The 14,746-nt window shown below is 46.7% G+C and overlaps 2 protein-coding genes across 5 annotated transcripts in view; one reads left to right on the plus strand and one right to left on the minus strand.

The window, feature by feature from the left end:
• MYNN (myoneurin) overlaps positions 1-8,715 on the minus strand; it is a 32,696-nt gene extending 23,981 nt beyond the window's left edge. For 2 of the 3 annotated variants that reach the window (XR_014776874.1, XM_084769376.1), the window contains exons 1-4: positions 7,593-8,715; positions 6,456-6,752; positions 3,321-4,114; positions 2,285-2,444 (exon numbers count right to left, since the gene is read on the minus strand). Coding sequence is in view for 2 of the 3 variants with exons in the window: in XM_084769376.1 (XP_084625502.1) it covers positions 2,285-2,444; positions 3,321-4,114; positions 6,456-6,721 (1,220 nt within the window). In the remaining variant the exon portion in view is untranslated. The remainder of the gene's footprint in view (positions 1-2,284; positions 2,445-3,320; positions 4,115-6,455; positions 6,753-7,592) is intronic. The other variant, XM_084769377.1, reaches the window with a different exon arrangement.
• A 1,926-nt stretch (positions 8,716-10,641) lies between these two features.
• On the plus strand, positions 10,642-14,396 carry ACTRT3 (actin related protein T3). Of its 2 annotated transcripts, none has more exons than XM_084769385.1 (2): positions 10,642-10,994; positions 12,041-14,396. In XM_084769385.1, the coding sequence occupies exons 1-2, from the start codon at positions 10,768-10,770 to the stop codon at positions 12,954-12,956; spliced, it is 1,143 nt and encodes a 380-aa protein (XP_084625511.1). In that variant the 5' UTR covers positions 10,642-10,767; the 3' UTR covers positions 12,957-14,396. The 2 variants fall into 2 exon arrangements, with proteins under 2 accessions (XP_084625511.1, XP_084625512.1); XM_084769386.1 differs by having other exon boundaries at positions 10,647-10,970.
• The last annotated feature ends 350 nt before the right edge of the window (positions 14,397-14,746 follow it).

Genomic DNA, 14,746 nt, shown 5'->3' on the forward strand with positions numbered 1-14,746 from the left:
AGGCAGGCAGATTTCTGCATTTGTTTGAAGCTAGTCTGGTCTAAAGACAAGTTCCAGGACAGCCAACATATGCCTTTCCTTCTTGGGGTAACTGCCTCAGACACTGCCTCACACTGACGGCTGGGTGTACATAAAAAAAGTACCAGTGATGGGTTCACTGCGCCTGTATCTCACCATGTGGCTCAGATGCTTGTGGGAGTGGTTTTAGGAGGACTTGGGAAGTTTACAGATGCAGCTTAGGCGAGATCTATGAACATGCCCACAGAGCGTAGAGGGCCACTCTGGTATAAACTCACAGGACCGTAATTCTCAGAGAAACCTGGATAGTGGTCTGAGGTAGGAATGGTGGACACACGTCAAGAATTCCAACACTCAGCATGCTGATATGCGAACTAAAAGGTCAGTCAGGGGTGGGGGTGGGGGTGGGGTTGGGGTGATAGCAGAGGTGGAGCCACACACCTGTAATCCCAGCACTTGGGAGGCAGAGGCAGGTGGATCTCTTTGAGTTTGAGGCTAGCCTGGTCTACAAAGTGAGACCAGAAGAGCCAAGGTTACCCAGGGAAACTGTTTTGAAAAGTCAAAAACAAAAAGCAAAATAAAAAAAGTCTGAGGTCAGCTGGACTACAGTTTTTAGAAAGGGAAGAGGGGGAGGGAGAGAATCAGAAAAGAGAATGTGACAGTGAAGTCAGTGCTCCTGAGTTATAGAAGGAAATAATGTTCCTGGGAACGGAACTGGAGAACAATGTTGCACTCTGCCAAGTAACTTGTTTACACTTTATCCAGCCCTGAGACTGGAGCTTAGGAAAAGACTTAACTATTGCAGTGGGGGGAAAAATCTCAAGGCTACATGGTATGCAGATGGCATGGGCAGTACTAGCTACTTTTAGCTGGATTTGCAGTGAGCAAAAGCAAAGCAGAAATTTTTTAAAACTTGGAAGTTTGGCTAGAAAAGAAGTACACGTCAAGGCGGGACCAAGGAAGACATGTGTGGTTGAGGAGGACATCGGCACAATGGAAAGAAGCCAATGGGCTGGAAATGTGGGCTCGGTGGAGGAGCGCTTCTCTAACAGCTTGGAGGCCCTAACACCACTAAGCCAAACAAAAAAATCAGGTCAGTGGTATTTTTGCTATCCCAGCTTTGAGGAAGTAGGGTAGGAGGATTGGGGAGTTTGAGACCAGCCTGGGCTATACAGCAAGACCCTGTCTCCCCCACCCCACCCCACCCCAAAAGTAGAAAACTGGCTAAATCGTACTCATCAAAATCAGTGACAGGGTATGAAAACAAATTCATTTGCTTAGAGAAGAATGTACTAGGCGCCCTGCTCACATACCTATGTCCACCTTCTCTGTCCATGGCCAGGCACACAGGCTCTCAGTTTACTGTAGCCACAGTCCATGGGCCATGGCTACTACTTCCCCTGAAGACCTCGGTGAGGCTATCTGTCATAGCACTCAAGAGTAAGAGGCAGAGGAGGAGTGTGGGGGGAAGGCTGGGGTAATATGCAACCCCAAGAGGCTCAAGACTCAGTTCCTTAACTAGGTCTCAACATCTAAAATATCACCTCCTCTAATTCCCTGGTAAAGGGATGAGGAGGTAGCCGAGTGGTCAAGGTGATGGACTGCTAGTTCTCTGCTTAGGTCAGAGCCACTTTCCCACACACTCACCTCTTTCAACACTGCTGCACTGGGGACCGTGCTTTCCACAGTGAACATTTGAGAGGTATTTCAGATCCAAAATATTCTACCCCTGAGCCCAGATGTTCAAGCCCATCTCACAGGTACATTCAGAGTCTGCATAGATTCAGTACCTCTCGGAAGTCTGGTTCTAGGCCGGGCGGTGGTGGCACAGCCCTTTAAGCCCAGCACTTGGAAGGCAGAGGCAGGCAGATCTCTGAGTTCAAGGCCAGCGTGGTCTACACAGCAAGTTCCAGGACAGCCAGGGCTACACAGAAATCCTATCTCAAAAAACCCAAATTTAAAAAAGTCCATGTCTAAAGTCTCAAAGATTTGGGGTAATTCTTATAAAAAATCAGAACAGCTTAAACAAATTCCACAGTACAACTCCCATTCCAAAAGAGAGGAATGAGAAAATGCAAGGAAGATGAAAGCCTGGTAGGGCAAGCATGAGACCCTCTCACTCCATGGTCCGCACGCTGTAATGTGAGGCTGGCCCTGCTTGCTCTATGAACTCATGGAAAGTGCACTGCCCATTAGACTACAATAAGTAACCAGCTTAAAGGCCACCCAGCTCACTGTGCTTTCTTGTTTGCTTGCTTGTTTTTACCTTGCATGAATCTTGAGGTTGCTAGAAGTTGCAAATTGTAAATTGCACACATCACATTTATAGGGTTTCTCCTCACCATGATGCATGCGACTATGGAAGACCAGCTGGCACTTCTGAGCAAACCCTTTATCACACAGCTCACATTTGTATGGCCTTTCCCCTAAAAGAACAATAGCATTTGTATTAGGAAGATATTGGGAGCAATAATATTGTAGTAAGAAAACAAAATTCCCACTTTACTTGCTAAAGTCATAAACTCTTAAAGCCATTAAGAGTGGCAACAGTAGCCAGTCATGGTGGTGCAGCCCTGCAATCCCAGCACTCAGGAAGGCAGAGGCAGGTGGGATCGCTGTGAGTTCGAGGCCAGCCTGGTCTACAAAGGGAGTCCAGGACAGCCAAGGCTACACAGAGAAACCCTGTCTCGAAAAAACCAAAAACCAAACACCAGTGAGGTGAGGTCTAGGAGCATGTAACGAGAAGTGTTGGTAACATGTGAAACCTGCATGAGGCTTAGTGTTTGTCTCTGTTAGATGTTTAAAAAAAACTAGAACCATGCCAGGCCTAACTACTACGGAGGCTGAGGCAGGGGGATTGCAAATTCAAGACCATTTTTGAGCAATTTTGCAAGATACTGTCTCAGAATAAAAAAGTCATATGGGGGAGGTGTGAGGGCTATAGCTTAGTGGTAGAATACTTGCACAGCATGCTCAAGGCCCTAGGTTCAATCCCCAGCAAATGGTTTAAGGCCCCAATGCAATACAACTTCAAAGAGCCTTTAAATACTTGGTTACAATCACAAAAATGTAGGAGTCTAATACTAAAACCTTTTATAGCTGAAAGATATTTTGTTGGTAAGCAATCAGTGCTGTGCGCTAATGTCATCTTTACAGGCTGGAGACAGAACCTAGCAGTACAGTGTATGCTCAGTTGAGGCCGTGTTCAATCCCCAGAACCAAGAGAGAGTGGAAGACCAAACACCACAAAGCCATCCCAGCAAGAACACCCAACAACGCAGCTTCCCACAACCCAGTCTCACCTGTGTGAGTTCTGACGTGTGTTTTCAACTGGTTGCACTGGGTGAATGCCTTTCCGCACAAGTGGCAGACGTAAGGTTTGACCCCTTTATGTATCCTCATGTGCCTTCTCAGGCTGCTGGCTTCGGAAAAGACCTTCCCACATGTGTTGCACACTGGCTTGGCCTTGGAATACCGAGGCTCCAGCTCCTCCCCAGCGCTCTCCAGCTCGTACGCACTCTTCACACGGGCTATATTAGACATGGAGTGTTCTTTCAGGGCACAGTGTGACTGTGGCTTTCCACGTTTCCGTTTGACTGTAACCGTTTGCACAATATCTTGTGCTGGAAAAGTATTTTCCACAACTGAGGTCAACTCAAGTTCTGAATTATCATTCCCTTGGATGACTTGTTCAACCACAGGTGAGGACAGCTTAGTTGTATCTAGCAGTAAGTCAACAGGTGCACTGTCTAAAATGTCACTGCCGTACTGCACCACTTTATTCTGCCCTGCTTTCTGGGAATTGAAAGCCTTTTTCTTCTTCTTACTTTGAGATGATTTCTTTGTCAATGCTTTTTGTTTAGGACTTGCCTGCACTAAGTCTGTGGAGACTTCTGGTTTCTCCCGGTTGTTATAGTCTCGCAGAGTTAGAAGACAGGTCTGTTGATTCAATTCGATGTTTCCAGTAATACTAGATATTTCTGTAGAAGAGGGACTAGCAATAAAAGCAAAATCTTCCATCTTTATTTTACATTTAGTTACTACCTCTTCTACTTTGAGATAGTCAGCAGCCTGATGAATCTCTTTAACATTCCAACTGTAAGGAAACAAGGCTAAATGACAATATTCTAATCCAAGAAACACATGAAACAGCTGTGCATACACTTGAACGTCTCTTAAAGATCTATTGAAGCAGAATGCTGAAACCACTTAAACCAAATAGCAAATGTATAAGATGCAATTCAAGCAAAATGTTTGAACAGGGATCTTCAATTTTATAGATATAGAAAAGATGAAAAGAATGCCTGCCTAGAGATGTGAATGGACCATTATGGAATAAAAAAATGTTATGTTTTCTGGCTGCTTAAAAAACAAAAACAAGCCGGGCGTGGTGGCGCATCCCTTTAATCCCAGCACTCAAGAGGCAGAGGCAGGCGGATCGCTGTGTGTTCGAGGCCAGTCTGGTCTACAAAGTGAGTCCGAGACACAGAGAAACCCTGTCTCGGGAGGGGAGTGGGGGAGCGTATCAGTAGGTGGCAGAATTTCATTGGTTTCCCCCCCCCTCCGTTCTAATTTTTGTCTAAGAAATGTGCAACTAAAGAAGGCAGCAAGTAAAGAAGATAAAATATAAAGTAAACAAATGATTGTTACTCTCAATCTTTATAATAATACCATTATAGTTACTTCCATCTCACTTTTTTGAGGAGATTAAGGCTCAAAGAGGTCTTATCAAAGGGGACAAATGAAGTCAGGTGTGATGGCATATGCCTTTAATCCCAGCCCTGGAAGGCAGAGAGAGGCAGATGTGAGTTCAAGGTCGACAAAGTGAGTCCAGGACAGCCAGGGCTATTACACAGAGAAACCCACCCCCCCAAAAAACAAACAAACAAACAAAACAAGAGAGAGAACTGGACAGATGGCTCAGAGGTTAAGAGCACTGGCTGCTCTTTCAAAGGTCCTGAGTTCAATTCCCAGCAATGACATGGTTGCTCACAACCATCTATACTGAAATCTGGTGCTCTCTTCTGGCGTGCACGCATACATGCAGGCAAAACACTATATACACAATAAATAAATAAATAAATAAATAAATAAATAAATAAAATCTTAAAAAAAAAAAAAAAAAAAAAAAAAAAAGAGCAAGACAGAGAGATGATCAGGTAGCCAAAAAGATACAATGTCATTGTGTGTGTGTGTGTGTGTGTGTGTGTGTGTGTGTGTGTGTATATATATATATATATTTTTTTTAGTAGGTCTAGCTGTCATAGAACTCAAAGAAATACTCCTGCCTCTGCATCCCAAATTCTGGGATTAAAGGCGTGCCACCAGACTGACCTGTAAATCTGTTCTATCAGCCAATACTCTAGCTGAATTCACGCTTCTATAAAAAATGAGTGAAAGAAGGCAAGCATAATTTGACCAGATTCTCTTTGCTTTTGCCCTATCTTTTCTCCTGCAACTGGGAGTGTATTACTATTAAACAATGTGTCTGTACTCTAAGACTGAAGACCCTACTTACTACTGAAGAAGCATAAGCATCTTTTGATGCAGAAGTATGTGGTGTTCACGCGCACATGCGCACACAGAAGCATGGGTATTTGTGTGTGGACACTGCAAATGACTGTGTCTTCCGCTGTTGCTCTTCATACCTTATTATGAGACAGGATTTCTCAGTGAACTTGGAGCTCACAGGTTCTGCTAGGCTAGCTGGCTGTCTAATGAGCTCCAGGGAGCCCCCTGTAGCCACCTTGCAGCACTGGTACTACAAAGATGCTTCTACATGGGTGCTGGGATTCAAAATCAGGTCCTCATGTTTGCACAGCAGGCATGTGGCCAATGGCAGCACCTCTGGAGTCCAGCAGTGAGGTGACCTCTGGCTTGATTTAAGCTTTGGATAGGTTAACACAGTAATGGAGTTACTGTTATTCCTATTCCCAGGAAGTTCCTTTCCAGACCCAAGATCAGGAAGTCCTGCACACTGCTATTTAATGTGAGCAATGGAAGGCACTAGGCCATGAGCCCAGAGAGGGTTCTGCCAACACTCTACTCCAAATGCCTTATAAGAAGCAAGGGTCAGTGATGGAGTGTGAGAGAAGATCTGGGGACCACAAAGACCAAAACTGATGGGGAAAGGAAAATTCACTTAGAAGTCATCATTGGAAAAATTGAAATAAAGAGCATTTTTTTTCTTTTAGTGAATAAGTATGTCAGATAGAATTCTTGCTTTTAATGTATTTTTTGTACTAATAAAAAATCTTTTCATCCTAAAGAGAGCTACTGGAGCTACACTGAGCACATATATATATGTATAACTGTGTGTGTATATATATGTGTAAATTTATATATATATAATATATATGTGTGTGTATTACTACTGAATCTACTTTAGCTCTAAAGACTATCTGACTTTTATAACTGAATAAAAACGTGTACTTTACCTGTCAAGATTTAAAGTTCCTGTATATATAAACTCCAACAGTTTCTGAAATCCATCAGCTTTCACCTGACTCTGGTCAAGAAAAACATTGTTCTCGGAAGTGCTTCTGTAGATGGCACCAAAGTACTCGCTGAAGGATGCAAGCACATTCCTATGCGCCTTAAACTGGAACTCTCCGATGACTATGGTGCAGTCACAAAGAAATCCTGCTTCCCGTTGTTTGTTCAGTCTCTCTAAAAGGTGCTCACAGTGGTGTGAATACTGCATCTTGATATCAGAATGGAATTTTACCCTGGATCTACAAGATGAGAAGAAACAGTGAATCAATAACCCGCAAAGCTTTCACCAAACATTCACCCAAGCGGAGGTAAGGGTGGGTGGAGAAGGGACTAAACGCTAAACAGGAACAACTGACCTCTTACTTTGTCCCCTACCCCGCCCCACCCCACCCCACCCTACCCCACCCCACCCCACCCCAGAGCCTCATCAAACACAGTGGAGAGTAAATGTCTTTTTTTGTTTTCCTGCACTAGAACACTAATGCAATAAATAACGGAGAACAAAACAAAGTTCATGAGTTGTGAAAGGGGCCCTTAAAATTCTAAGCTTTTATAGAGGACCGCTCAAACTTTCGAGCTCCGGTAGGCATAGCTAACCTGAAGGTGCTCAAACAACTAAACTAGGAAATGACTCCTTGAGACGGAGGGGGTTAAGGGCACGATACGAGTTGTTTTTAATTGCTTTCTGATCACTGAAATCTGTAGTCTCGGACGGCGCGGTTCCAAGCGCTAGGCAAGTAAGTGCAAGAGGGCGGGAACGGCACCCGCGACAAGACACAGTGTTGTCAAAAGGTTCTGCCACTCCCCAGAGGAGGACACACCCCTTGCCTGCCCGCTGCAAGCCTGGCAGCGGCGGACGCTGACAGCCCCAGCCAGCCAGTCCTCCTCGGCCTCCGCTGCCTTGCCCTCCCAAGCTCGCACTTCCTCGGGTTCCCACGGCTGAGCCACCGCGGAGACTGCCTCTCCCAGGACACCGTGCTTCGCCCGAAGCGCGCTCGATCTCCGAGGCGCCAGGCCGCAGAAGACCCGGGGGATCCCACAACATGAGAGCTACAGGCCAGGCAGAGGGCGGCACTCACCGGCAGCCGCCCAAAGGAAACAGTTTCTTCACTCTCTCTCCGCCATCTTGGGAGGACGTCACTGCGACGCTCCGCCTCTCTCTCTCTCTCTTCCTCCTCCGCCGTTGCGTCACATCCGGACACACGCTAGGACTCCAGAGGTCCCCTAGGGCCGGCGAGCTAGCTCTCAGAGCCCTGACTTCTCGGAATGTCCGGAACACACCTCAGTGTTCACTCACATCCTGCGCCAGCCGCTCACCTTGTCAGCCCGTAGCTGTTGGCCCAGATTCTGGACCGAGACCGGGCTCGAGTGCACAGCCGACCTCTCCGGGAACTGCGCTGCGCGCTGCATGCTGGGAGTTGTAGTTCTTTTCCTCACCTGTCATCCTCTCTTCGTTAGCGCCCCTCCAGTGGAGACGACTGCGTTTTGCACCCTGGCTCCTGACCGTGGCGGGTGAGAGGGGTATGCTTGAGTCGAGACCAATCACTCTTTCCTCTTTTGCATACCCGAAAGCTCTTGGGACCCCGAGAATTCTGTTTGAGCCTTCCCTCCGAAGCTCATCTTCCAGGATACCCTTAACCTGGTGACAGAAGGCTGAGCACGATAGCAAAGCAAACCAGCCGGGCACACTGGGCATGCGCAAATAAGAGGAAGGTGGGCTTTCTACCGGAAAAGGTTTTCCTGCGTCTGAACAATTTTAGCACAATTATTTACCTCCGATTCCGATTTTGTGCACAGTTATCGCTTCACTGTAGGAAAGTGCCAGAAATTTTTCATGTGTTCGTGTAGTTTCTTCCCTAGATCCTATGGACATCAAGGGTCTTAAATAACGCAACTTAAATGTTTGTTGTTAAAAGTTATGTTTCTGGACCCTAACGGATTTACTTGTGTGACTTTATTTTAAAAAGACAGCCTCAAAAACTTTGATACTTTTTCCATACAGGAATCTTTTTGCTTTATAACACCTCTGTGAAGAATTTGCGAATAAAACCACAATCGTGTTTATAAGAAAAAATGTTATTTCTGAGTATTTTGAACTTCGCCTTTTCTTCAAACTCTTTTCGGTAATGTGTTAATTCTGAGATATTTAGTAAACTTGACACATAGATTAAGAATAAAACTTAGCCTGGCATGAAAAAGAAAGTGCAATCTCGAGGGAGAAACCTGATAATATAGAAATGCTCCAGAGACAATAGAGCGGCTACCCACCTCATCAGCCCTTGTTTGGTGTTCTTGCTATAGTGTTTTCAACATTAAAATAGTTGTGTCAAAACTTGTTTCGGCTCTGTTGTTTTTATGTTTTAGACGAGTACTTTTTCAGCTGGTTAAATGTCTACTTACAGAATTTGTCTTTAAGGTTTAAAGAATCTGGCTTTCGAAAAGTAAACTCAGGATACAAAACGGAGCACATACTTGTTTCCGCCCGGTTTCGAACCGGGGACCTTTCGCGTGTTAGGCGAACGTGATAACCACTACACTACGGAAACCCGGCTGCTCCAGGAAGCTGGAAAGGTTCTTGATACGTGATATTCTCATATGTGCCGCACAGCTATTTTAAGAGCAGTTATTTCTAAAAGGTAGGGGAGTGAAAATAGACCCCGGTTACTAGAGCCGTACTAAATCAAGTTTGAACTTGTTTGCACATTTCTTGGAAAGCCCCACCGAATACACTGCCAGAGACCAGGCACCTCGAGAGTTCCTGGCCCTTTTCCACGTTTTCTCAGTTCAAGCGTGTTATGTTTTCCTCTGGTTGGGGAAGCCGCAGCAGGCTGTTGCTAGGGTCCTAGCGCCCAAAAAATGGCTCAGATCGCGCTTCAGCCGGCTTCTGGTGGGAGGACGGACATGTAAAAAAAAATTTTCCCCCGCGCTCAGCTTCCGAATACCTACCAAAGGTTCTAATTTGTGTATCTGTTTTAAAGCCCCTAAGGAATGCGCGAAATCAGACACCAAGAGGCTCGTTTTTGTACTTTTTTTTTTTTTGGTTTGTTATTGTTGGTTTTGTTTGTTGGTTGGTTGGTTGGTTGGTTGGTTTTTTCGAGACAGAGTTTCTCTGTGTAGCCTTGTTTGTCCTGGACTCACTTTGTAGACCTGGCTGGCCTCGAACTCAAAGTAATCCTTCTGCCTCTGTCTCCCAAGTGCTGGGATTACAGGCATGGGCCCTCGCGCCAAGCGCAATTCACTTTTTTTTTTTCTGAACTGAACTTTATATAATTATCTAAGGAATTTCTTTTATCAAGTGGCAGGCGTGTCCTTTACCTAAAAATAACCCTAGGAAATGAAATTACTTTCAGAGCCCGGCAGTGGTGGCGCTCGCCTTTAAATCTCAGCATTTACGAGGCAGAGGCAGGCGGATCGCTGTGAGTTCGAGGCCAGCCTGGTCTACAAAGTGAGTCTAGGACAGCCAAGGCTACACAGAGAAACCCTGTCTCAGAAAACAAACAAACAAACAAAAAGAGGATAAAAGTAAGGACTAAAAGAAGGCAGGAAGGGAAGAGAAGGGGCATAGGAGGAAGGAGAGGGAGCCAAGCACCCCAGAACTCCGAGCCTGAAGAGGGGACTCCATGTAAGTTCGAGGCCAGCGTGTGATACGATGAGAAAACCTGTCTTAGAAAACCAAAAAGGTTCTGCTCTTTTGTGTACGTTTTTAGAAACTACAGGAAAGACATGACATTGTTTGCTGCACAGTACGTAAACTCGCTCCACACCCCAGCACCCGCTGAAGTTGAGCGTCAGCCTCTGTGTAACAATATTGCCAGGCCCGTGCTCAGTTTCCAGGGCCTCCGCCACTTACCCACGGGCCCTGGAATACTCATGTTAACTAGAGTTCAAGGGCTTTTTTTGTTTTTTGTTTGCTTGTTTTGTTTTCTTTCTTTTTCTCTTCCTTCCTTCCTTTTTTTTTTTTTTCTTTTATTCTTTTTTTAAAAATAGCTTTTCAGAGTGTTTGAGAAAGGCCCGTGTACACTGTTAGGTCTGTTTGTGTAGCGGAGGTTGGGGGGCGGCGGGGAGACCCGATTTTCAGGCGTTGACGTTGCGAGCATCCAGGGGCATTTGCGAGGCTCGGTCCCAGGAGAAGCGTGCCTGTCACACGGACAGCAGACGGCGAGGTCCTCTGTGACGTCCAGGCGCCGGTCCCCCTGCTGCTCCGCCGCCGGGGCGCAGCGGCCCCGTGGACTCAGAGGCAGCGGCAGCGGAGGCATGAGCGGCTTCCAGCCTGCAGTGGTGATTGACAATGGCTCGGGAGTGATCAAGGCCGGGCTGGCTGGGACCCGGGAGCCCCAGTTCATCTACCCGAACATTGTGGGCCGGACCAAGGGCCGCGGCACCTCGGTGGACTGCAGCGAGCCGGAGCTGTGTGTGGGTGATCAGGCGCAGGAGCGCAGGAGCTTCCTGTCCATCAGGTACCGCGGGATGCTGCAGTCTGGGTGCGTGTGGAAGAGGGAGAAGAATCCAGAGCTAGAGCCACCCTGAAAGGACCAGGGAGAGTAGCCGGAGAGCCTCAGCCAAGCCACCCCTCACAAAACCCTCAGTTCTCTGAACACAAATATATTCAAATGTTTTTAATGACCGTTTGTGCTATACATGCTTTTGTAAGAATGTGACTTAACGTATAGCTTTTGCCGTTTGGCGTGGTCTCTTTAATTACTTACAACAGTAACAGAACGTGGGAATTTTAAACTTTTTGAAGTCGCGTATTTCCAAAGAGGAGAAAAATGGCCAAGCAAAACGATTTCAGAGAAAGGTCACTGACCAGAAAGCAATAATACTCGCTTTAGAGGAATAAAAGCAGAAAAGGGTAAATAGTTTTGTTTTTGGTTTTTTGTTTTGTTTTGTTTTTTTGGTTTTTTTTGAGACAGGGTTTCTCTGTGTAGCATTGGCTGTCCTGGACTCACTTCCTCAAACTCACAGAGATCCGCCTGCCTCTGCCTCCCAAGCTCTGGGATTAAAGGGGTGTGCCACCACCACAAGTAAGGGTAAATATTAAAGGCCTATGTCTAAGAATGGTGCACTGCACCTTTAATCAGGCAGAGGAAGGGGAGTCCGTAAATAAATTCCAGGCCAACTTGGTTCATAGACTGAATTAGTTTGTTTTTGTACAGGGTTTCTCTGTGTAGCCCTCTGTCCTAGAACTTGCTCTGTAGACCAGGCTGGCCTTGAACTCAAGAGATCTGCATGCCTCTGCCTCCTGAATGCTAACGCTAATATGTTATTATTATCATTATTTTTTGTTTTGTTTTGTTTTTTGAGACAAGATTTCTCTGTGTAGCCTTGGCTGTCCTGGACTCACTTTGTAGACCAGGCTGGCCTCGAACTCGCAGCGATCCGCCTACCTCTGCCTGCACAGCTGTGCACCCCTGAACCCGGCTAATACTATTTTTTTAAGCCAAATCTCAAAAACACCACTAACAACCACAAAAGCACAAGAGTTACGTGTTGGTTATTTTTGTTTTTGTTTTTGTTCTCTCTCCAGCTATCCAGTGGACCGGGGGCTCATTTCCTCCTGGGGAGACATGGAGATCATGTGGAAGCATATTTATGACTATAACCTAAACATGAAGGCAAGTGACGGCCCAGTCTTGGTTACCGAGCCTGCCCTGAACCCGTTGGCAAACCGGCAACGCACCTCCGAAGTGTTCTTTGAAAACCTGGGAGTCCCCGCCTTCTATATGTCTGTGCAGGCTGTGCTGGCTCTCTTTGCTGCTGGCTTCACGACTGGCCTGGTGCTGAACGCAGGTGCCGGGGTCACTCAGTGCGTGCCCATCTTTGACGGCCACTGCCTGTCTCACGGTGTCAAACAGCTCCACGTGGCAGGATTTGACCTCACCAGCTACCTCATGATGCTGCTGAAGGACGACGGGGTCATGCTGCTCAGAACCGGGGACAGAAAGATCGTCACAGACATTAAAGAGAACGCTTGTTACGTGGCCATGAATTATGAGGACGAAATGGCCAGAGAGCCTAGCCTGGAGAGGATGTACACCCTGCCGGACGGGAAGACTGTCAAACTCCGTAAGCAGCTGTTTCGCTGCCCAGAGGCCCTCTTCTCTCCGTGGCTTGTGAATATCAACAGCCCTGGCATCGATAAGATGTGCTTTGACAGCATAATCAAGTGCGACACAGACCTCAGGAACCCCTTTTTCTCCAACATCCTCCTCTCCGGAGGATCAACCTCTTTCCCCGGTTTAGATAAGCGACTCATTAAGGATGTGGCAAAGATGGCGCCGGCCAATACCCCTGTGCAGGTTATAGCTCCCCCGGAAAGGAAGACATCAGTGTGGATGGGGGGCTCTATTCTCGCGTCCTTGTCTGCCTTCCAGGACATGTGGATCACGGCCGCAGAATTCGAAGAAGTTGGACCCAATATAGTACACCAAAGATGCTTCTGAGGCACAGCCAGAATGATGAGTAAAGTGTCTTGAGTACACACAGCAAAACACTCCGGATGTTCTGGTTCTGGGAGCACAAAACCTTTCTGTTAATGGGGATGGCCACTTCTCTTTGTAAAAATGTTTTGGTAACTCTGTGGATTGAACCCAAAGTCTCTCACATGCTATGCACGCCACCACTGAGCTATATTCCCAGCCTCCCACCGTTTTTTTTTTTTTAACTTTATATTTTGAGACAGAATCTGCTAAATTGTCTAGGCTGTACTTAAAACTTGTCATCCAGGTAGCTGGGATTATAGGCTTGCAACTTTGGCTCTCTTGACTTTTTTTTTTTCTCTCATTTTTCCAGACAGGGTCTCTGTGTTAACCTTGGCTGTTCTGGACTCGCTTTGTAGATCAGGCTGGCCTCGAACTCACGGCGCTCTGCTTGCCTCTGCCTCTCCCGAGTGCTAGGATTAAAGGCATGCGCCACCACCGCCTGGCTTTTTATAACAGGCCAGGAAACAATGTGATAATAACTGTCAGGGCTGTATGAGATGAGGTGCAGTACAGAGATAGCCGAAATAGTCGCTCCGTGGGGGACAGGTTTTATGGGGAATAATACAGAGAAAATATCCAGAGACGTCTGGAAGAATCTGAAGCAGAAACAGAGTAGACTAGGCGTGGGTAGGGTCAGTCTGTAAGACAGACAGAGGGTGAGAGAGCAGGGGGGTGGGAAAATCTTGTGGATTCTAAGTGTCAGGTCCGAAAAGAAACTTCTGAGGTAATGGCTGGCTAACTGTGGTGCCGAATAGCATAGCAAAGCCCATGCTGGTCTCCCCTCTCACCCAGGACCTGTGGCTCCTCTCAGCTCTTCTCACACTGGACTTTCCATAAACTTCTCCAGGCATGGGCCTCCCTTGCCCCTTCCTGTGTGACCCTGCCATTTCGTCCATGAGGTCTCTTGGTCTTCCATTGTAGCCTCACTCCCACCCTCCTGCCTCTTTTTCTCCCTCCCCCCTCTAGCTCCACCCCCCTGCCCCCCCCCCCCATCCTCCCCTCATGGCCGGGTTCACTCAGTGGGCCACGTCCAGTGCACTGCTTTCTCTCCCTGCTCTGGACCCTTCCAGATAACCTCTGTCTGTACTCTCCTGCAATATCTGCAAAAAAAAAAAAAACTTCCCTTCAACCATAACCTGGGAGCAGTCATAAGCAGTAGTAAGGCGGACTAGTGGCTGGGGACAGCGACCCCTTCTGGGGATAGAAACCCCATTTCACAAGTACCTGAAAAATGCTGGCTGTTATCTAATCACAGCAGTCCTTCTATCGTTCACCTTGAGCTCATTTCTGGATCCTGGGACCTCCTGAGCCCTAAACAAGCGCTAATTGCTCATATAAATAAATCAAATGCTTTTTACTGGAAACAGTATTCCTGATGTTTCCCTTGGAAAAAGAGCAATGTACAGTGTTCCATTGGTTGTTTTTTTTTTTTTTTTGGACAGACTATCTTGGTATGTGAGTCCTTGCTGGGTCCTCTAGTCCAGGCTACTCTTGAACTTGCAGTCATTTCTCTTTGCCTATACTTCCTGAATGTTGACGCCACAAGTGTATACACTGTACCCAGCTTAAAATATTCTGTGTCAAATGAATCCGCTTTTCAGGTTGTTGAAGTTTAAGGAAGAAGGTTGCTGCAGGGCGGAAATACTCCATGACTCGTGTGTTGTCAAGGATCCTGTGAGCTCAGAGCCAGAGTGCGGAAAAGGAGGACAGATGCTCTAACAACAAGGAACTGAGGAAACAGCAGAGAATAT

This window comes from Acomys minous, assembly GCF_964271855.1.
Source record: "Acomys minous genome assembly, chromosome: 19".
In the NCBI taxonomy this organism is placed as follows: Eukaryota; Metazoa; Chordata; class Mammalia; order Rodentia; family Muridae; genus Acomys; species Acomys minous.

Excerpts from the sequence above, each read along its gene's own strand:
- ACTRT3 (XM_084769385.1), top strand. The coding sequence starts at position 10,768 with ATGAGCGGCTTCCAGCCTGCAGTGGTGATTGACAATGGCTCGGGAGTG. Across the intron at positions 10,995-12,040 it reads CGCGGGATGCTGCAGTCTGG|CTATCCAGTGGACCGGGGGC; the intron begins GTGCGTGTGGAA and ends TTCTCTCTCCAG.